The sequence below is a fragment of the Solea solea genome, chromosome 11 (genome assembly GCF_958295425.1).
Source record: "Solea solea chromosome 11, fSolSol10.1, whole genome shotgun sequence".
Classification (NCBI taxonomy): domain Eukaryota; kingdom Metazoa; phylum Chordata; class Actinopteri; order Pleuronectiformes; family Soleidae; genus Solea; species Solea solea.
This window is the reverse complement of record NC_081144.1, coordinates 13,262,293-13,284,492: the sequence shown is the minus strand read 5'-3', so window position 1 is coordinate 13,284,492 and position 22,200 is coordinate 13,262,293. Positions and strand designations below refer to the sequence as shown.

The 22,200-nt window shown below is 40.5% G+C and overlaps 1 protein-coding gene across 1 annotated transcript; it reads right to left on the bottom strand.

The window, feature by feature from the left end:
- Positions 1 to 275: 275 nt before the first annotated feature.
- Positions 276 to 21,690, bottom strand: slc16a4 (solute carrier family 16 member 4). Its single transcript, XM_058643960.1, has 11 exons — positions 21,383 to 21,690; positions 18,845 to 18,930; positions 17,967 to 18,092; positions 13,126 to 13,276; positions 12,698 to 12,830; positions 12,417 to 12,560; positions 11,954 to 12,115; positions 11,213 to 11,860; positions 5,728 to 5,939; positions 2,668 to 2,761; positions 276 to 760 (listed from the first exon to the last, which is right to left on the bottom strand). Exons 4-11 carry the CDS (start codon positions 13,240 to 13,242, stop codon positions 552 to 554), a joined length of 1,719 nt encoding a protein of 572 aa, XP_058499943.1. The 5' UTR covers positions 13,243 to 13,276; positions 17,967 to 18,092; positions 18,845 to 18,930; positions 21,383 to 21,690; the 3' UTR covers positions 276 to 551.
- Between the last annotated feature and the right edge of the window lie 510 nt (positions 21,691 to 22,200).

The window sequence follows — 22,200 nt, the reverse complement described above, 5'->3', positions numbered from 1 at the left end:
GTGACAAACAATCTCCCCTTTGTCCTATTGTCTTGTGAAATTGGTGAAAAATGTAACTTTACTGTCTGACCCTACACATGATGCTATAGAGACGGACAAAGTTAAAGGCCAAAGCAAATGTGCAACATAATCACAATGTCGCCCAAAGTGCATCAGTGTCAGCATTGTCACCAAATCACAAACAAATAATTGATGTCTGTTTTGAATTGTTTTATGTTTGTGAAAGTAGTAATTGACATGCTGCTAATACTGAAATATGCTGGCTGTGGTCCCTAACCCTAACCCTAACTAAAAGAAAAAAGAGAGGAAAAAGTATTTTTGTAATTTGACAATAAAATTTTGGCTTTTCAAAAGTTCAGCTAAACAAATTATTCACCCATTCCCTGACTACTGTTTGTCCACTGACATCATGCCACTGTGGTCATATTCTGGTTCTCGTCAGACTATGTCTCTTGCAGAGATCAGGAGTCACTCAGGTTCCGACTTCATGTTGTGGCCCATAGTCATGCTCATGCTCATTCAAGATTGAAAGCTTTCCCTGGGTTTTACTCCTACACTACGCCGTTCTGCGGACGGTCAGGAGTGAAGCAGCCGTTGGTCTTACAGCTGCCCTCTGCACTCTTGGCTTGAACCAGTTTCTTCCTGGGCTTCCAGCGCTGAGCCAGTGGCTCCAAGAACAGAGAGATTGAGGAGAGCAGGTAGCAGAGCCCAGCCAGGTAGAAGGAACAGTCGTAAGTCTGAGTGTAGTCATAGAGGAACCCTGGAAAACACCAACCACACAGGAGTCGCTTTTATTTCATGTGGAGTTAAAGAATTACTAATGTAATTACTCATGGCAATGTTTTAGTTAGAGGGAGACACTTGTTCATCACCACGGTGCTGTTATGTTAAAGATTAAAGAGAAGTCTTCACATCAGGATCGAAGCAGCTATTAAACAAGCTTTCTAGATTAGATACAACAACAGCTATTACACATCAGGTTGCTTTGGAGCTTCAGTTATTAAATATCACAGATGTAAATGGAACCAAGATCAATGTGATGTCTGTGAAGGGAAACATGGTGTAGCTTTAGTTATAAAGTTATTACTAAGTGTGATCACAGGAAAGCCACTTAAGTCACTGCCTACAGTATACTGATCATACAAAAGACTTGTTAAAGCCCTAAGTGTTATTGAAAATGACATCTGCTACGAAATGTATTTTTGCATCTGGAGACTTCAGGCCACAGATGAAAACCTCCACTCAATAAAATGACAAAAAAATAACATTTTAAATGTAATCAATCAACCAACGTTCAATCAATTTGACTGTTAAATTCTCCAGTTCTCCCTTTACTGCCTGTGTACTCAGGCTGTCTGAGGAGCTACAGCTGCTTTATGTCATACTGCTGTAGTTGATGTTATTAAACTAATGAAAAACCAAAATCCACTGAAATCCACAAAAAAAGTAATCTAAAGCTAATAAAATATACAGAGGTAAAATAAAACAGTTGATTTTATATACATTTTTACAAATGAACTCTTTGATCTCCCAATTTCAAAACATTTTACACACTTTAAATATCACTTAACACATAACGAGGACTCGTTTGTTGAATAAACTACACTGAAGGTGACCGTATACTATAACTTCATTCTATAACTTCCTGTGTTCCTATGGTTCTGGTGACAGTTTATTTCGAAACAGGTGAATTGGCGTGAGACAAATAAATAGCAGCTATGTCCACACTACAGCTTCAGTTAAATCAGTAACCAGACTTGCCTGAAGGCAGGAACTGGACAATGGGGATGTTATAACAACCTGTAGATCATGCTTTGCCTTACATCAGTTTCTTACTTGAACCACAGGAATGGTAAACAGAGCCACATGCTATTTCCGTACCACCTTCTGGAGGGGGTCATAAGTCAAATTATGACCCTACATCCTACATCCAGGGACTATGACATTAGGTTCAAAGAAAAAAAAAAAAAAACCTTATACACACACACTTAAACTGGGGCCACATGTTAACAGCTGGAAAAAATAGTTTTCCTAGGGGCAATTAAAAAAAAGTTTTCCGCACTCCTTATATTATAAAAAACAAGTGGTTTCATTTGACCAAATGATTGACATTGCTAGTATTTTTTGAGCTGACCTAGAAAAAGGCATAGTTTATTAGAGGAAGTATGCAGCAAAAAAAAAAAAAACACACCATAACAAACTGCTGCCAGATTAGAAACAGCTCTCCACACCTAACAAAGACAATCTGTCATCACTTAAAAAAATGACTTAAACCCCGCCACGAACACACAACAGGCTTGTAGGCAGGATGAAATCTGATCCATCACCCCCCTGAAAATCTCCAGACTGCAAATGTAGGTTGTTTTTCTCCTGTCAGTTTCGGTTTCTGCATGCACACAAAAAGGCAAACACATACTTGGAGGCACTGCAAGGAATCGGGGGCCCCATGAAAGAATGTGCCACAAACCCTTCCAAAAATATAGAAATAAAAGGGGCTTTTCAGTCCTTCCACTGATCCCGTTATTTACCCACTTAAAACACGTCTACATACATCACCGTGTGTCACAAACCTGTCCTGTAAAGTGAGGTCATGCTGGCTACAGTCTTCAGTGCACACGTGTTGTTCATGTTTGTTATCGTGTGCATGTGTAGACGGGATCCACTCACCTGCTAACGGAGGCCCCGTGAGGCAACCCAGGCCAACAAAGAACATGGAGAAGCCCATGGAGTTGTTGAGTTTCTCCGCGCCCACGAGATCGACCTGGCGAGCAGAACAACACATCTTTTGTCACACCGAGACTTCTTCTGTTTGCGCTGTGGCTTTAAAACATTTGCCAATGCATGTCATGCTTAAAAAAGAACTAGCAACACATAAATAAAAACAGTTACCCATTAAAGTACTAACAGCTTTATAAAATCTGAAAAAAAAAAAATTAAGTTGAGCATGTTTTTCCAGCTTCTCTGGTTTCCTCCCACAGTCCAAAAACATGCAGATTTGTGGATTAGGCAAATTGGACACTCCAAATTGACTGTAGGTGTGAGTGCGAGAGTAGACTGTCTCTATGTGGCCCTGGTGAAATACCGCCGTATGTCAGCTGAGACTGGCACAGCAAACCACTGCGACCCTCATGTGGAGGATAAAGCGGTAGAAGATGGATGGACGGATGTTGAGCATGATTTGTATTAGTCTGTGTCCTTGAACGGAGCACTCGCACTTTCGTTATATTTAAGCACACAAATGACAATGGAGGTTTCTATTCCAGTCTATAAAAGATATCTAAATCCACAGTAATACTATTTTACTAATAGAAAAACATACACTAAGTTACTTATTTTTTGTCCCCTTCATCTATTTGGGTCAGCAAGTTTCAGGCCTGAGGTTGGAAGCCCGGTCATCGGGGTCACCCTTTTCTTAACATTAGACTGGGAGATTGCCCTTTTGCTGCACAAGTCTGTCAACACATAAGTGAACGAACGTCTGAGGTAACGGCTGAAAATACATCACAAAACCCCTGACTTGCTAGTTTGAACTAGATGAGGTTGGTGGCATGTTGCTTCAGCGTGCCCATATCTTGGTCACTAGTTTAAATTTTTTTATTCGGGAGATATAAGGTGAACACGTGACGGTCAAAAGACTTATTGTTTCTCTCATACACTGCAGTAGCACCAAAAACACCCTGCTTCAGCTTGTAGCTGCTGCATAAGAAGCCCACTGCTCTAAAAAGTGTCACCGTTCACCCAGAGACTTCCTGATCAGCTGTGTACAGTCTACACTGCAATGACGTTTTAAGCCTGAGTTGTGTATTGTGACATATTAACATAATAGATTTATACATGAACAAAAAAGCTTTATGAACCAAAAAAAAACCTTTTATTCAAATTTCTGTCATATCTGTTTTTGGGTTAAGCCTGGTTTTAGAGTTAGGGTTCAAACTGGGTTAAGGTTAGGGTTAGGCATTTAGTTGTGATAGTTAATGGGTTAGGGAATGCACTATGTCTATGAGTGACCTATGAGTGTCCTCAGGTCCAGTAGTCCTTATGGGATGAGGCAGAACCTCATTTCAGAGTAAGTAGTTAAATTTAGATCCGACTAGATTAGAGTACATTAGAATGGAATAGATTAGATTAGATTAGATTAGATTAGACTGTTGATCCCACCCTGGGGAAATTCACATGTTGCAGCAGCCAAAGGACAGAAATCAAACAAGAATAAATTAAAACACAACTGAATAAATTAAAACACAATTGTAGTGCAAAGTAGAGAATAAGATATACAAAAAGTCTTAGGCCTAGACTTGAATTACAGTTCAGTTAGGGTTAGTGATACTGCATTGTTCCATCTGTCCAATTGAATGTAAATCACTGCCTGCACAAACCAGTGTTTGTGTGTGTGTGTGTGTGTGTTTAGTCATGTATTTGTGGCTTTGTGAAGACCAAATATCATATAAACCATATGGGTTAGAATTGAGTAAAGGTTAGGGTTATGCATTTAGTTGTGATGGTTAAGGTTAGGGTAAGGGGCTAGGAATGCATTATACCTATGTGGGTCCTCACTATGAATGAAGCACAAACGTGTTTGTGTGTGTGTGAGTGTGTGTGTGTGTGTGTGTAATGGGTTTTGAGACATGTTTATGTTTGTTTGCATATTTTCTCACAACAAATTGGATCCAAACACAGGTCAAAACCAAGGTCCAGCTCATGAGTGAATGTGGACCAACCTATATGAGACGGAGTACTCACACATACACAAATGCAGTAACTACTGAGAGCTCATGAATCAAGACGTGATGAAGTGGTGTGAACGCAATATAAGATGCCTTCTATAGTCACGGTTTTTGTCAGTTAGTCCCAGGGGCATGTCTTGGCCTTTAAAGGGAAGTCACACCATGTACAGCCCATGATCTCATGTTTGCAGGTGAGATGTGACCTCAAGATACTGGATACTCGCTGACTTAAAATCTTGTTCCACCCATAACGGTTGTTAAGAAATATCTCCAATGGATACTTTTCCCTTCAGTATGTGAAACGATGAACCCACTTCAAAGTATTTATCATTCACAAGATTATAGAGGTTATATTATGGTCTTGGATAGTATGGTAAATGAACTACTGACTGATAATATAGTGAGAGCGACGCTGATGTAAAGAGAGAGCACACCGTGGTACTATCGGTCAAATCTCTGAATCTGTGGTTCCTTCGCTGACCCCACTAACCTTTATTGCCTTTTATTTCAAGTGATTTAGATTAACCTTTACCTGCCATACAACATGGTAAGGAGACCAGAACCAAAGCCTTGGATACATTTATGGATAAAGCCCAGTTGAAACCATTATAGATTGAATTTAGCAGCAACAGTTAGGCAGCAATTTATTATGTGGGGTCTGTAATTCCACCCAAAAAAAATTAAAATAAAAAATAAAATAAAAATGTATTTAGATGTACTTCTGTTTCTGAAACTACAAAAAGGAACAAATAAACAATAAGAGATTTAAAAAAAAAGCAATTTCCTATTCACCTAGCAACTAAACAGCTGTAAATAAACATTTCATAACCTCAGAGAATGCCTTCTTATCTATGAAATGCTCATGATTTTTGAACGTGTTTAACCTACCACATCATTTACCCACACAACTGATAAAATGGGAGGGTTTATCATTTGACCGAGTTGATGATTTTTGAAGCGTAAGCAGATGCACTGTACTATGCAGATGAAATGGTATCCTTACTAGAACAGGCAGCAGCAGAGCCATGTAGCCGCCACAGAAGACGGCAAAAAAGACAGCATAAACCATCAGCAGGATGTAGGAATCTGCCAGAGGGGAGAGCAGGTTGACCAGGCCACAGAGTATCAGGTATGCTTTGTGGTAGTGGTATTTATGAAACAGGTTCCTGTCTGTCACCCAGCCTGAGGCTAACTGGGCGATGGTCTCTGTGATACCTGTAACACAAGCAAACAAAGGAATTAAACGGCTTCTAAAAATAGAGAGGAAACAAGTGACACTCCTGACGATGTGAGTAGAAGGATTTGATATGGCTGCACAAACATCCAGGAAATGCAACATTGTCACTGATACTGAAACGTAGTCGTGTTTTCAGCAGTCTCTTAAAGAGCAGAGAGGCAGAGTGGAGAACAAAATATCCAGGTAGTAAAACAAAAAAACAATCAGGTCCAGTTCCAGTCCAACATGTCCACATATAACAGACTATTAATGACAACAACCATCATCATAATTCACAAGCTCACCCAAAAGGTAAATGTGTTTTGTGCTACTTGTCAGTTCCGTTATCTTTTTAGCCGTAATCCACAAAACCTGAAGGCATGTATTTTAGTTTAGTTTAGCTTAGATAAACTGGTTAAGATGACTGCAGGCACCATACTCTGTGTGTGTGTGTGTGTGTGTGTGTGTGTGTGTAGACAGAGTAAAGAAAGAATGTGAGGGAAGAATACACTGCAACATAGCTGTGTCTCTAGCACGTGTGATGTCTCTTCCTGTTTCGTAAAATGTTTAGTTACATCCACAAACGATGGCAACTCGTGGCTTAACTGCTCCTTATTCAGTGTTTTGCTCTATTCAGGTATGATGACAGGGCAAGATGTGTGCTGCTCACTGCTGAGGTCAACTGGAACGCGATAGGCAGTGCAGAAACTGCAGTGGTGTATTGACCGTCACAGGAATAGCTACAGGCAGGCTGCGCTTAGCCACTGATCAATGAAACAAACTGGTTCTGTGCGGATCAGAGTTACCCATCCTTTGCTCAGGCTCTGCACCACAACTGCAATGGCTGCAGCCATTTACACTCACACTAAACCCAAAACAGAGGACAATTCGGCCAAATATTACTTTTCATACAGTAAAATGACTGAGTTACAAGAGGTTACGATCATCTAGATTGTTTAACACTGGGTGAGTTATAAATGATGATGAACTAAGTCTTTATTCTTTAAGGTTTTGAATGAAATGCCTCGTCAGTGAACACCTCTACCTCGCTTACATAACGGAATCTAGAGAGTTTCTCGCTGTTTGAAGAATTACACGAAGCAGCTGTGCTATGTTTATGTGCCCTCCTCTAGCGACCCAAGACAGTGTCCTGTGGAGTGTCCCTGCTTGCATACAGATAAGTTGTGCGTTTGTTTGTGTGTTTTCGCCTCAGCAGGTTGATCCAGGCCTGCAGCTGTTCGTGTTCAACCTCAACACACTGCAGCTTCGATGTGGCACCAAGGACATTATTGGTTTTGTCCATTTGTTTCTATATATTCTGGATAGCATGTCATCCTACTGTCTGGGTCCTGTGTTACATGTGTTGCAAAGTCGTGTGCAAGCCAAGTGCAAGCCAAGTGTCTGTGAGTTTCAGACGCACACACTTGTCATATTGTTAAAATGGCATATTGCACTTGTGGCTCTGTGAGCTCCCGTTTCAATCTTAACACAAAGTGTGGTCAGATGCTGTGCAGGTTGCCATCTTAAGGCATTGGAAAGTGAATCTGTTTTTGCACATCATTTTGCATAGCAGTACAAATATAATAATGTGCTTGTATATGTGTGAGTGTATATATGTGAGCTTGTTACACACAAGTGAAAGAGAAACTAACCATGTGTGATTGCAAGTGCTTTTAAAGCTAATGGTAACTGACACTTTGATTAGTTTATTATGCTGAAAACAACCAAGACTAATAAACAGACTAAGTACAATTGAATCATGCGCCTGACAGTGAATTGGACACACCCCAAATGCACTTGCACTATGTGCATTAGACCATGCACTTAGAATACAGACCCCCCCATTATTTCCTGTTTTACTATGAAATATTTACATCTTGTCTCAGTTCAGACACTTCAGCTCCTGCTCTCCTAGGTTTCCACCCCTGTAATTACCCGGTCCACCCTAATGTGTTCCATCTGCATGTCTTTGCCAAGACTACAGTCTCTGTGTTTCCACCTTTCTGTGCCAGTTAATCTTAACACTATTATATTTGTTTTCTCATACAGATGAGTGAATATAATCAGCTTTTGGGTTTGTTTTTTTTTGGAGTTTTATGCCTGTTTTCTGGCTGACTGTGTACTCACATCAGGCCACCTTGTCACTAAATAAAAGGACAATAAAAGCTATTTTGTTTTCCCTCTGAGGTTGTTGCTGGCTTGTGTTGTGTTCTCTTTTGTACATTTTGCTGCGTCAGTGCTCTTCTGCAAAGTATCAGCCACTTCAGAACTGGACATGAGCAAAGTTGAGGGCCCTCCTTGTCAACATGCCAGCAACTTTTACAAGTAAACTGTTGCTTAGCGACTTCAGTCAGCTCCAGTGTTTGGTGGCTGAGAGCTGACAAACACACAGACCCGGATGATAGTGGCCTCCCTTGCTCAGCCCAGTCAATGGGCCTCTATGACAAACGCTGCATCGGGGGAAAGAGAGACAGTGGGACTCTGGGACAGAGGCTTTGTGGTGTGTGTGGCCCCGTCTCCCTGGCTCCGTCTCTATTTCTCTCTCATTATAGCACAGGACCAGACAATGTGACAGAACAAGCAATTGAACTTGTTGCTCACTGGCACCTTAGAAGCCTTGAAGCATATTCCTCAGTTCATTTTACTGTATCCTGCGTAATGTTATACATTCATGTTACTTGACTCCAGTCATATTTTCAGCTCAGTCCATAACTGTTCCCATCCCAGCTGTGCTTCTTGTGAAGGACATAGTGTTTTCTTCACTTTTCCCATCAACTTTTTTTTTTCTTTTTTTAGTAAAATGTAAAACACGATACAGAGTGTGTCTGAATTACTATTATGTATGAAAAAAAACACAGGCGTCAATATTGTGTTTCAGGACTATTTTTCTTGAGTCACAACTGAAAATGTAGTCAAGGTGGAAATTACAAATATTACCAATTCTTCATCTTCTAGAAAGCTGATGATATAGTTTGATTTAAACTTTTAGCGCAATAATGACATTTGAACCATTTAAATCGACAAACGAATACTTTCACTGATGAAAGTTGTACAATGGCTCAGGCAGAGCCCAGATCTGGATCCAATAAAAAAAAAACTGGGGCTTTATGATTTCCCAAACATGGGACTATTTTGCAGGTGTGTGCTAAGATGAACCGAGCTGATTTCATCCATAAAATACTGCTATTTTAAACAGGGTCGTGTCGAATATTTGGATCTTATATTCACCTAAACAATCCCAAGGACAATATAAAACCACATCTGTCCTTAAAAGCCAAAGAGAGCAGCGATGCATCAAATGTGTAAAACATTTCATATGTAGCAAATGTCCTCAAATGTCTGTCCTCAATCCTTGTGCTGCTATCACAAAAGCAACTTCCACGTCCCCCGCGACAACAACATCCTCACGCCAGATGTGTTTCATACCATGTGACAGTCACTATCACTATCTAAAAGACACCAGATATGAAGGGGAAAATGATCTCTATCTGCAGAGTACTGAGTACAAGGGGAAAGCTTACAAAACAGAAGCCTGTAACTCATAAACACGCGACCCCATCTAGGGTGTTTTAAATTATTCACAAAGCCTGACCAAGCACTCTTAATGAATTACACACAGATGGGGTCTGTGGTCAAAATGTTAATGCTGTTTTCTGTTCATATGGAGTGGCCTCATCAATGTCATACTGCTAAACTCACCCACACTGGCCAGTAGACCAAAGTTCAGCTTTTATGTAAGCACATTCATTACATAAGACTGCAGAGACTCAGCAGCTCACAAATAATTAATGCCCAGAAGTTGAGTGGGGACATTTTTCACATCACCCCTAAAACCTGGACCTGCTTCCTCACAGTCACTGTGAAATCTAAGTTGGATCTGAAGTACAAAGACAAATGGCAGCAGTCTAGTCTGTTTTAAAAAAAAAGATTGTATTACATGAGTGGTGTATCAACCACAGGAGAGGGAAGACAAGGGGAATTAAGAATAAACAGCAGCCTTTAACTGTAAAAACAAATGGCAATGGCTAAGTTTGGTCAGGTGTTGGATATACATTCGCCAAATGGGACAGAGAGCTTGAAACAGACATACCAGAGAGTGGGGTCTTTTGAACTGCTTATCAAAATAGTTCAGTAAGCATTATAAAAGCTATGTGTTAATAAAGTGGGGGAGTTTATATGTATTGTTTTTATCACATATGCAAATTCATTTGATGCATGTATCCAATATGTCTGTAAATATTGCTTAGTAGATGTTTATTATAAAGACACTGTGTGATACACTTTAAGTATAGTAATACACTTAAAAGACTTGACTTTGTTTGCTGCTGCTTTTGTCTATTACCGATATGGTGATAACTAAGGGCTGAGACCAATCCCTAGCTACTTCTACATCATGGCGAATCAGCAGTTTCATGTTCATCTGCACTGCTGCACTGGTGATGAGCAGCACACTGAAGGCCAGGAGGTGGCCAGTGGGCAGCCTCAGTATTCTCATACACATTACCCAGTGAGGATAAAGCGCTTACCTGTGGATTGCACATTTAGCGGAGATAGCATTGTAAGCCTGGACTGCCGCATAACCGCAGACTCGCCACTGTTTCTTTGCCCACAGGCTGGAGGGTCCTGTGCAGCAGGTGTTGTGCTTATCCTTCTGCCCGCGGCCAAGAAACAGAGGTGAGTAGGCAGTTTTGCTGCACTTTGGGGCAACAATACTTGGCTGAATGTGCTAGTTTGCCTGCGGAGAAGGAAGAGATGGGACCTGCCAGACACGGAGGATTTCCCGGCTCTCCCTTCGCCTCACTTCTGGATGTAGATAAGCATGCTGAGAATGCTGAGACTGTAGCCGTAAATACTGCGCTTGCAGTGATCGGTGCAGCTAGAGTTCACATCAGTGATGAACCGCTCCAGAGTTCACTTGCAAGGCTCTCAGACTACATTTACACCAAATCCAAAGAAAACGTACTCGGAGGGAAAACGAACCATGGTTCGATTTAACCACACTAAATGAGGCTACTGCAAACGCACCCAAAGAATACCAGGACGTACAAAAGAAGGCAAACTCCTCGTAAGAAATAGCCATTATTAAAATGGCCCGTGAGATCGAGTATGCATGTGTGGAACTGGCTGACGGGTAACTGCAAATGTGGAACATGGTAAGTATGACCCAGCCCTAACAATAAACACACTACATCAATATCTGCTAGTCTATATAACTGAACAATTTGTGTGGGTGAATACGACAAAGGTGTAGTAATAAACCAACGTGTCTCACCTGCCACAGAGATGATAAAAGATGCATCCATGGCATCGATGCCCAAGGTTCTGGCTCGGGCAGAAAGGTGGAAATAGGGGATGAAGTACGCCAGCTGGCTGAAAACTACTGACCAAGTGTAGATGCAAAAGAACGGGTCCTTAAGTAGGGAGAAATCAAGTACTTTGGCTTTTTTGACTTTCACCTCACTGGGTACGCTGGCATGTGAGGGAAATCCATTATTGGTGGAACCATTCTTGTATCCATTGAGCTCAGCTGAGCTGTCAGGAGATGTGGGTTTACACTGACCCACGTCATGGTGAGGTTCATGGCCATTCACACCACTGAGGACCAGTCTGGTCAGTTCAGGCTTCAATGACTGGAGTCCCTGAGTACATTCATTCCCAAGGTTCTCAGTGTCCCTGTGAGGAGGAGGAGGAGGGGACGGGAATAAGTCTGACTGGGAGATGCCATTGGATAAGTGAGAGGAGCCATTCAAGCTGGTCTTGGTGTATTCCTTCTCTGAGGTGCTCTTGATAGACATAGTGGGGCTCTTTTGGATGGGAGACGAGGTAGAGTTTGACACTGGAGGCTTCACATTGATGGGTCGCAGAAGCATGGCAGAGGCCACCAGGTTCAGCATGAGACCACCAAGAATCAGCAACGCCCCTGTGGGACAGAAAGAAAGCTCAAAATGTCACAGAAAAGACAAAGTCAAAACACAAGTTACGGTCCGCTTATTAAAAGAATTCTACTGCCTACCTTGCCAAGAATATCGGTCCAGAAGCAGCTGAGTAAACGGGGCGAGGGCAAAGGTCAAACCCATTCCAGACCGTCCAATTGCATACGCTGTTGCTAACCTCCTTCGAAAGTACAGAGCGGTGACCACTGAGAAGGACTGGTATAGTAGTGCGAAACCCATTCCTACAAGAAAAGGATTATTATGCACATGCTGCACAGTTCCCATCCCCCAGCTTTGACCCAGAAATAATACAAGAAGAAGACAAAGGTATGCTTAAAGAATGTAATGCCTTTAAGTTAATGGACGTAGAAAGACATTGTTGTCTGTGATGTAACAGGTCAACCAGGAAACGCCTAATGAGGAACAACCTAGAGAGGATATTGCATATTGCAAAACAGTGTATGGTGTACCGACTGATAAAGGAGGCAAAAAATAAACATAATTAATAATAATAATTAGTGCCAGCAGTATGTCTCTACTCACCAACTATCACTCCCATGCTGAAGTACAGGAACTCCACGCAGGTTGCGAAAATACTTAAGAGGAAGCCTCCACTAACCAGTACTGCTCCAATGATGGAGGTCACCCTGGTTCCAAGCTTGGCACATGCCACTGAGGCCATGGGTGCTACAAATGATGCAGTGGACGAAGCACAAAGACACAGGATATGAAAAAAAATGTTCCTCATTCACTGCAGTTCAACCCCTGAGTGTGAACATAAAGACAGACACAGAGCTAAATAGAGCATATTTTATGATTCAAACCTCCAGACAGCCGCATACTGGACATGATGGAACCGATCCAACTGATGCTCTCCGCAGAGCCTTCAAACTCATCTTGGAATGCCACAAAAAAAATCCCAAAGGTCTTTAGTGTTCCCATCACGAGCACATTTACCTGAACACACACACACACACACACACACACACACACAAACACAGACTCAGTGTTAGCAGAGGATGTCTATGAGGTCGACACATTATTATCATGTGTAATAATTGCAATGTTTCTGGTTCAAAGGCTTAAATCATTATTTACAGTGATGTGAGTGAGTGCAGATGGTGTGAACCTCGTGTCGTATGCTTTAGACTTGACTTGAAATATTTGAAATGAAGCAAAAGTATAGATTAAATATGCAACAAGTTCACAACAAGATGTCTTTACTTCATGCAAACAACTGAGGTGGACATACCAAGAAGCAATGCAGCACCACCATCCAGCCCCAGCCTCCATCTGGAGGATCCTCATATTGGATCTCCTTCTCCTTCTCCTTCTTTGTGTTCATGGCATCCTTCCTGAAGAGGTTCATGGCTGTGTCACTCAGTTGCACTAAGAAAGTCTCACTAAGAAAAAAAAGAAAGAAAATGTCAATAATTATAATAGATAGGCTAGATAATCAGGTCAGTCACATTAATTTAATTGTACAGGCTATGAATATAGATTGGATTGCATGGCTATAAATAATAATTTAGCAGCCTTTTAGATTAATGTCTTACACAGTAACAAATGTGGCATAAAAATAATTTGTTAATTGTTTTCAAAATAAACCTCAAAATGTAATATTAGGTTTGTCTTACTCTTACTGCTTTTCCTTCAGGCAGCCACCAAGAAACCTCTACTAAATCATTTATAAATGGTGTCTATTTTTTCATTTTGGGCATGAAGTAATGACTTCAAAACAGACCGAGAAAAAGACCACTCAGTGGCAGGAGGAGATGTAAACAACTCAGATTTCAGATGCTTTCCCAGACTCTGCAGCAGCTATAGCATATGGAAGAGAATGAATCCCAGACTTTCAGGAGGATCAGGTAGAGAAACAGAGAGAGAGAGAGACAGAGAGAGGGAGAGAGGGAGAGAGGGAGAGAGGGAGAGAGGGAGAGAGAGAGAGAGAGAGAAGCCCTCCACTGAGCAACTCACAGTAAACCATGTTTTTTATTTACAGGGTGATGTCACGGTAGAAATCAACATACCAGGTTATATGATAATCATATTAATTATAATTATTGTACCCAGTACTAAGTAAAAGCTTTAGAGCACTGCTAAGAGAGACAGGGCTGCTGCTATTTTTAAAGTCAATACTTCAATTTTAAATTTACACTATATATATATATACAGTATATATATAGTCATTGCTAAAACAACAAATCTAAGACTTGTGCACAGTGTGTTTGGTGTTTGCATGGACCCACACTGTATGTTTAACTTGCTGAAGTTAAGACTCTAACTCCAGTTGAAAAGGTGATTTATTGACTGTATTATGAAATATCTGTACTGTGGTTTTCATCCACAGCAGGCAGTGTGCTATTTCATTACCTGATCTCATCTCATTCACTCCTCATCACTGTTCATCAGAGATCTACTTCCTTCGCGGAGCTTGGTGAAATAATCAAAGAAATGCTCAATGAAATGCACATATTAAATAAACTAAAGTTTTATTGGCGCTTATGAGAGTTTAATCCTCTAACACTTTACAGTCAACCCTTCAAATTGTCTCTTTGCAATTTTCACCCTGGAACTACATTGAGTGATGAAATGAAATTCCATTGACTTGTAAAGACTTGTTAACTTGTTAACCACACTGGCAACACATGAAGAACATGAGCATGAGTCCTAACCTTTTCTCAGAAGCTGCAAAGCAATTGTTACCCTGAGCAAAGTAAAAGGCATAGTAAACAAGTGTTTATAATAACCAGCCATATGTGGCTTTCATCAGTAACTCAGTGTGACTTAGACATGCATAAGAAGCCGAGACCAAATTAGGCAGAGAGCGGATTAAAAGGGGAATGAATTGGGCCAGTGTACTGTGAGGGAAAATATTTACCCCATGTGCTGTTCACAAGTTGTCCTTAGAGTGTGCTTTAAGTGTTTGAAAATGTGCTGGGGATCTGAGGGTCGGAGCGATGGGGGATTGTAGATTAGCTTTTTTTGAGTCAAGAACTAACACCACACTACCAGCAGGACACACTGCATATAATAATGTTCTCCACACTCGTTCTTTGTCTGACCTACATACATATTTTGCAGGGATGGAACTTTTAAAAACACCATTCCTGCAGCAAGAAAGAGTCACAATGAAACAATGCGATCTTTTGATCTCCACCTTCTTGGTACACAGAGCGGACTAGTAAAGTGGCTGAGCTAGTAAAAACTTTATGGATCCTTTTGTTCGCCCACTGGCCCAATGATGCGACACCCTGCTGGGATTCGAACATTCTGCTAAGACGCACTCCTGGAAGCATGCCATTGCCACACAGTCCCAGCCCAGTGCAGCTACTGCAACTGTGTGCTCTATCTTTGGGTTTAATAATAAGAAAACTCTCACACACACAACAGAATGGGGCATAAAGTAAACATTTATAGAGTAGAATACGCATATGAAACAAAGTAAACTAAATTTAGTCAGGTCAATATTAATACTAACATAAATAAGACGTGCAACATAGAGCTGTGGCTCAGAGGTGAGGTGAAGTCACAGGCTACAGTTTCATAATATTTAATGAGAGATGAAATAGGTGAAGACAACCGATGCAGGTGAGGCAGCAACACATGTTCTCCTGTTGCTGTAGCAGCACACTGTGAGCCAGAGTGGACTAATGAGTAGTGATGACTGTGACATTATTGGTTGTTGTGTGATATAATGTGTTTTAATAAACTACACACAGTATGTTTATGATGTAATCACATGTTTTTCTTTTGTGAGGACAGTGGAGAGGAGGAGAGAACAGGAGGAGAGCAGAGAGGAGATGAGGAAAACAGCAAACAGATCAAATGAGACACTAAATAGGGCGACTGAGGAGGTTAAGAAGAGGAGAGTATCAGATAACACGGGTTACAAGGTAACACAGTTTGTCATCAATGACATTTGTCATAGTTTAAAAAGTAAGAGCTCAAGATCCGCTCTCCTGGCTCTACTGCACATTAACGCAATTATTAATCATTTTGCCGGCAGCGTCACGACCAATTCAAACCTGCTCCTCAAATGTCACACTGGTATCTCTGTATCAAACAATAGCAGCAGATCCAGAATGCCTTACTATATTAAAAAAAACAAAAAACTACTGTCCAGGGAACTGAAGGAACAATCCATGACACTGCCCCAGTAAAAAGAAGCCCCTGCTTCCTCTAAACTGCCATAACTGCCATAACTGAGGGAATGTAAGGAATGCAGGTTCACACCCTTTGTCTAGGTTTCCATACCTTCCCTTCCTCAATCAAGACCAGCAGAACTTCACCATATACAGGATATTTAAATGTTAATGCAGACCTTTTTTGGTTTAACTTTCCATTACGGCGTTAAAGGTGCACACAGTGTAAAGGCAATAGAAAGAACACCACGCACAATATATTTATATTGGTCCCCTATAAAAGCGTATGTTTTTCTCTTGGCCACAAGGGAGGAGTTTTCATGGGAAAATTGTGATTCCATTTGCGGCACAAAGAAACTGTGTTATTCCGTATCCAAAACAGTTAAAAGACTAACGTTCACATGGTATCTATTGTGTTTCTCATGCAGGGGTTCTTATTATGACACAACATAACACCAGCTCTAAGGGAAATGTTTTGACCTGATAATCGGTCAGGGAGTGAAAGCAGCATCTAATCATTGTTTGAATTTCAGTAATGGAGCCATGCTTTGGGTTATATTTCAATCACAGATTATACGTTTTAGGTTAATACTAAACAGCTTTGGGAAACCTCGCTCATCTTTTCAGGCAGATTTAAGCCAAGCTTGAAAAAGACTCACGGAAAGGATCATACTGGCGCTTCAAACTTCAGTATGGGGAGAGGGGGAAAACCCTGCAGTCACACCCTCAGCATGCAATCAAATAGCTGACTTAACTGATGTAGGTCATGTATTCACATCATTTGGTCAATCTAATAAAAGCCCCAGCTACAGCTGTCAGATAATATTGATTGGTGACTGTGAGGTTAGCGAGCATCATAGTTGAGGAAGTAATAATAACCATACACAGCATTTATACTTGTGTAATACTGTCATCGTAATTAGGGATGGGATGTTTTACCTTTTTTTTTTCATGCACTGCGATGCACTCACAATAAGTTGATTGTGGTGAATTTATATTATTAGTACAGTAAATATGAATAGGGAAAATCCTTAATTAGGTGAGTGACTTGGAAATTACGACTACCTCGCCAACATACTACAGTCCTGGTGATTTATTCAAACAAATCAAATAGAGGCAAACATGCACGAACATACACCAACGTGACTGAACCATTATTTCCATATTCTCATATGATTATACAGACAGGTTGTTGGTGATATTAAATGATCAGGGGCAAATATACAGTTGTTGCATTATAAATATCAGTCAATGTTAATATGGGAGTTCAGCAATTAGAAATCTGTGTGGGAAAGTTCCAATCCTTTTGCATCGATTACAGTCGATTACGACTGTGGCTGCTGTCACTCATGTTCAACACTGGGAACTAAGTCATCTCCTTATGACTAATGTGGACAGTAGGGAGAATTACAACGAGAGTCCCCTGAAGCATCGTCAGCTCAAAGTCAGACAAATCTCAAAGTTCACTGGGTCTTGTGTTCTGTCTGGGGTTGTCGTTATCCGTTAACCCAGTCTCTACACACACACGTACACAGCTTTGGGGATCGTTGTCATTGTTTTACAGCACTTTGTTTGCAGATCTATTTCACTCAACTCACAGTGAACTGTGCTTCATACTGTAACGTTTAGTGTTTGCTTACAGGTGATTCAGATGTGATGTAGTCAGTCATTGTCCTCCCAGCGCTCTGTCTTGACTCGGCTTCTACCGTTTGTCAGCCAGTATGTGTTCAGTTGCAGTGCAGCCTGCTATTGCAACCTTTTCTGGATTATTTCTTACAGACAACTTTATGTAATTTATGGCAATCAAGACTGCATTTACATATTTGTACTCCTTCTACTGTGAAAAATGTGCAGTTTGTCTTTTGAGGTAATCGTGTGCTACAGGATAAAGTGGTTATCAGCAGAATTTCTCAGAAAATGGCTGATTCAAATGTTTGTTGGGTGTTACCTGTTGGTTTGGTCGTTTGCCTGCTGGCTGCAGAGGTGATGAATAGGGTCAGAAGTCCTAATCTCTGAGTGTCATCCTCACGCTGGATGGAGGGGAACTATGGCTGCATCAAGATTAACTTTGTACCTGCAAGAAAGAAAAAAAAAAAAAGAGTATAATGGTGACTGAGGCTTAAGATAAAGATCTCTGAAACCTGAAAGCAAAGATATGTTACTGTCTACCCTGCCTTTTGTATATTAAAATGACACAATTCTTTGTGTGGAGCATTCTTGTGAATGGCAAAACCTGCTTCAACTGGTCACTAAACGCCTCCCATCACAGTTCAGAGACTGGATCCTACAAATATTGCACAAAGAGGAGCTGAGAGTGATCTCTTCCACAGATGACAGCAAATGTTGGTCCCATTCAACTTGAAACTTAATCGAGACCGAGTCTACAGCAAGGCTGCGCTTGCAGAGAGGATGCTAAATGGTAAAGAGCCACACTAATAAACTAGTAACCAAACCTGTAATAATCGTCAGAGATGCGAGTAAGTCATACATATGAATCACAGGCTCAAGTCTCAAGTCTTTACCCTCGAGTCACCAGCAAAAATTCTTGCAAGAATTAAGCAAGTTAAGTCGCGTCCCTGCTTTAAATCAAACAAGTTACAAGTCAAGTCATATGAAGATTGAAGATGAAGATGAAGATTTCCCACATATTCCACATTAAAATTATGTCATAGAAACACTGAATGACTCATACAATGTAAGGATTGCTTCACGGTCCCATACAACTGAATTATTATATTATTATTTTTATACACACAAATAAGATAATAATTACATTGAACAATGGAAATTCATTTCAAATAGAAACTGACTGACTTGCTGTCTTACCTTTCTCTGTGGGATTTGAAGTGTCGAATGAAATCTCACGTAGAGGTGTTTGTGTCGCTCGGTTTCCAGGTTGATACGCCAGGCCGCTAAAGCAGACACAAACCAGAACGTTAACTCCTCAATATTTGAGAACATAAAACAAAAAGTAACTTTACTCAAGTCTAAGTCGAGTCGAGTCTTTAACCAGCGTGAGTCAAGTAAGTCCTCAAATATGTGACTTATGTCAGACTCCTCCCCCCACCTCTGATGTTTGAAGTTGTTAAGTAGTACATATCAGGACATTAGGACATATCATCACCTTTGCATATGATAAAGATTTGAACAAATATTGATTATTGTCATATTAAAGCAGGTACAGAGACACATCATTTATTCAAAGACACAGTACAACATACACATTCTTTTAGTTCTGTCAGTGTTCTCTGCCATGTTCTGAGGACATATCCGGCTCACTGTTGTTGATCTGTGTTTATGTGTGTGATTCTACATGTACAAGTCATTGAGGACAAGAGCTATTCACATGTTTTTTTTAGTCAGGAAATGCAGACATCAGAGAAACCAGGCCCTGCACTGGGATGCAGGAATAGTGCTTCAGTCAGCAGTCTGACACATGTGCAGCACAAACAACAGAGTGTTGCACTCTAGTTCTTCCTCTCATAACAGAGACAATGACAAACACTTACAGCACTTATTAATCGGTTGGGCAAATACTTGCCATTTTTTAAAATCATCAGCATTGATCGATTATTATTTATTAATCGTACGGTTATTACAAAACACGCATTTTTGTTGCAAAGTCATTCAAACTAAAGTTTTCCCATCTAAAATGTATAGATTCTGTTTTTTTTTTGGTTTTTTTACCTGTTTTGCATATTTATTATTAAGTTAATGACAGTTAACTGAAGTTATGCAAATTTGTTGTACTATTACAGGTATAGTTTATCAGATGGCGGGGAAAAGCTGCTCTGATTTATAAAAATTGCACTGCATTGACAGAGCAAACATTATGCAATTACCTACAATTTTAGTTTATGCATTGAATTTTTTATCGAACAAAATTTGAAAAAAGATACATTTAGTATTAATGCAGCTCTTTTCTTTTTTTAAATCTGGGTCATGGCAGAATGGAAGGTTTTACCCAAATAAGTCGAGTTGTAATACTGTAGCTGCTCTGCATATTTCTGTCAAGGCTCAAGGTGACCTGCCACACACAAAACTTCTTTAGCAAAATGACGCCACTTTATCAAGCTAAGTTATAGTTGCGTAAGTTAGAAAATTACTCATCCACAAATTACTATTAATCAATGTCTCCTAGTAAAAAAAAAGGTGGAGTAAAAGCAATCAATTCAAGACTATACCCATGCAAAAAGCAGGAATACACCCCCATCTTTGCTTGAGGAAACCTCCCCTCCCTGTTCCACAGGTTTGGACTGTCAACATGATTGTCCTGGTGTAACACAGCCTGTTTGAGTTTATTGCACAGCATAACCTTTGTTAACAAACACATTTCTAGACAGTCTAATGAGGACTGTTTTCTACTTGTTGCAACAAAGCCATGCCTGCCAGTGCTGGGATGGGACCTGTTCTGACACTGACAGAAAGAAAAATGCACAAATCAACAGTTCATAATAATTCCATCAGTTTTAAGCCAGAAGACTGTTGACACAAAGGCTGACCACGTCAACAAGGGTTTAAAGTTATGACATGAAAACAAAGCTCCATTTCCTATTCCAAAGACTTACACATTTTCACTTGAAACAGCAAAAAAAAATATAATGTTGCACTGTTGTTGGGAAAGGAAATAGTAGAATAAAAAAACTGTCTACTGACATCACTTTAACTGTAGATGTACACAGTACTCAATACTGAAGAGAATGTGTAACAAACTGCATCCAAAGCAAAAAAGATAATTCATTAATTTCAAAGTGAACATATCACATTGCATTTGGCTTATTCTAGACTTATACATAATTACTCTATTATTAAAGGAGATAATGGGGTCAAATGGGGTTATTCTGGATATTTAAACGGTATGTGACATTTTGTTATCATCGTTTGTGTGTGTGTGTGCCTGATAAGTTTAGTAAAATTCACAAAAGAAACCTCATTCACACGCCTTTGTTGTGAGCAGAGCCAAACACCAGTCATGAGGAATTGTGAGATTATGGGCTCGTAAACTCAGAGCTAAAAGCTTTTGGCTTAGTCTAGGAGGGCATGCACACAACCCGCATTACTATGCGCAGAAAACGGGGACGGAGGTCTTGATAACATCTGGCTCACAGCCAGTTATCTTCACACCACAGGCCTGTTGCACTGCACTAAAGCAAAGTATTTGGAAAGTTTTGAACCAAGGGGTAATTTGACACAGAATAATAGTTTGGGGGCCAATTGGTTTGTTTGTTTGTTTGTTTCAGTCGGAGACGGTTTGGTGGAGCAGAGAAGAAAACAATGAAATTACAAACAAATAGCCAAACAACTCATAATTAATGAACAGCCACACAAAGTATTACATTTGGAAAAAAAAATTTGAGCACCTACCTGGAATCCCTCTGTGTTTTTGACGCGCTTCACTTCCGAATTCAATTAGTTGGATTTGATGCGTAATTTGGGGTTTTCTCGCTCCGGAGTTGTGCGTTCCAGAAAAGCGTGCACGTCATCACTGATGCACTTTTTGGCAGAGAGAAAATGGTGCAGGACCTGTTCCTCCGAGGATGACCGTGCCATAACTTTGCCTCGACAGACGTGCCTTTCTGAGTTGCATCTCTCATCCCAGGCTCAACCTCGCTGATTGCGCTGAGGAGCCGCAGCGAACGAGGCTTTCGCTGTGGGGAACCACGTGACTTAGGCGTAGCATTGAACCTCATCTGAGGGCTCAGATGAGGAGGAGGAGGAGGAGGAGGGGGGAGGACGGTAAGGAGCTCTGCGGTCAAAACATCAGTGTCACCCTAGACTTTACACAGTCGAGTCCTGAGAGGAGACGCAGCGCCACCAAAATACAGCCCACAGAAAACAAGCTGCTACAGTCAGAGCACAGTTACTTTACTAAATAATGGTTGTATGTGTGTCTTTAGACGCATACGGTGGAGGACAGAGCTCTTTTTTTTCCCCCGAATTAAAAAATCAAGGATATGGTTGATGCAAATTACTCTAATAACTGATGTAATATTCCACTGGTAAATGGGTTTAAATATTTAAGAATCATCTTCATAAGACAAAAATCACTTTTCTTAAGTGATACATGGATTAGAATATGTGTTAACTGTACAAAAAAATGTGTATTGTTGTTCATGTTTATATGGGATTGAATATAATATAACATATAGAAGGTGAATAAACTAATTAGCGCATTCCTGCTC

Excerpts from the sequence above, each read along its gene's own strand:
- slc16a4 (XM_058643960.1), bottom strand. The coding sequence starts at position 13,242 with ATGAACCTCTTCAGGAAGGATGCCATGAACACAAAGAAGGAGAAGGAG. Across the intron at positions 12,831-13,125 it reads TGGTGCTGCATTGCTTCTTG|GTAAATGTGCTCGTGATGGG; the intron begins GTATGTCCACCT and ends GTGTGTGTTCAG. Across the intron at positions 761-2,667 it reads CACGGGGCCTCCGTTAGCAG|GGTTCCTCTATGACTACACT; the intron begins GTGAGTGGATCC and ends GGTGTTTTCCAG.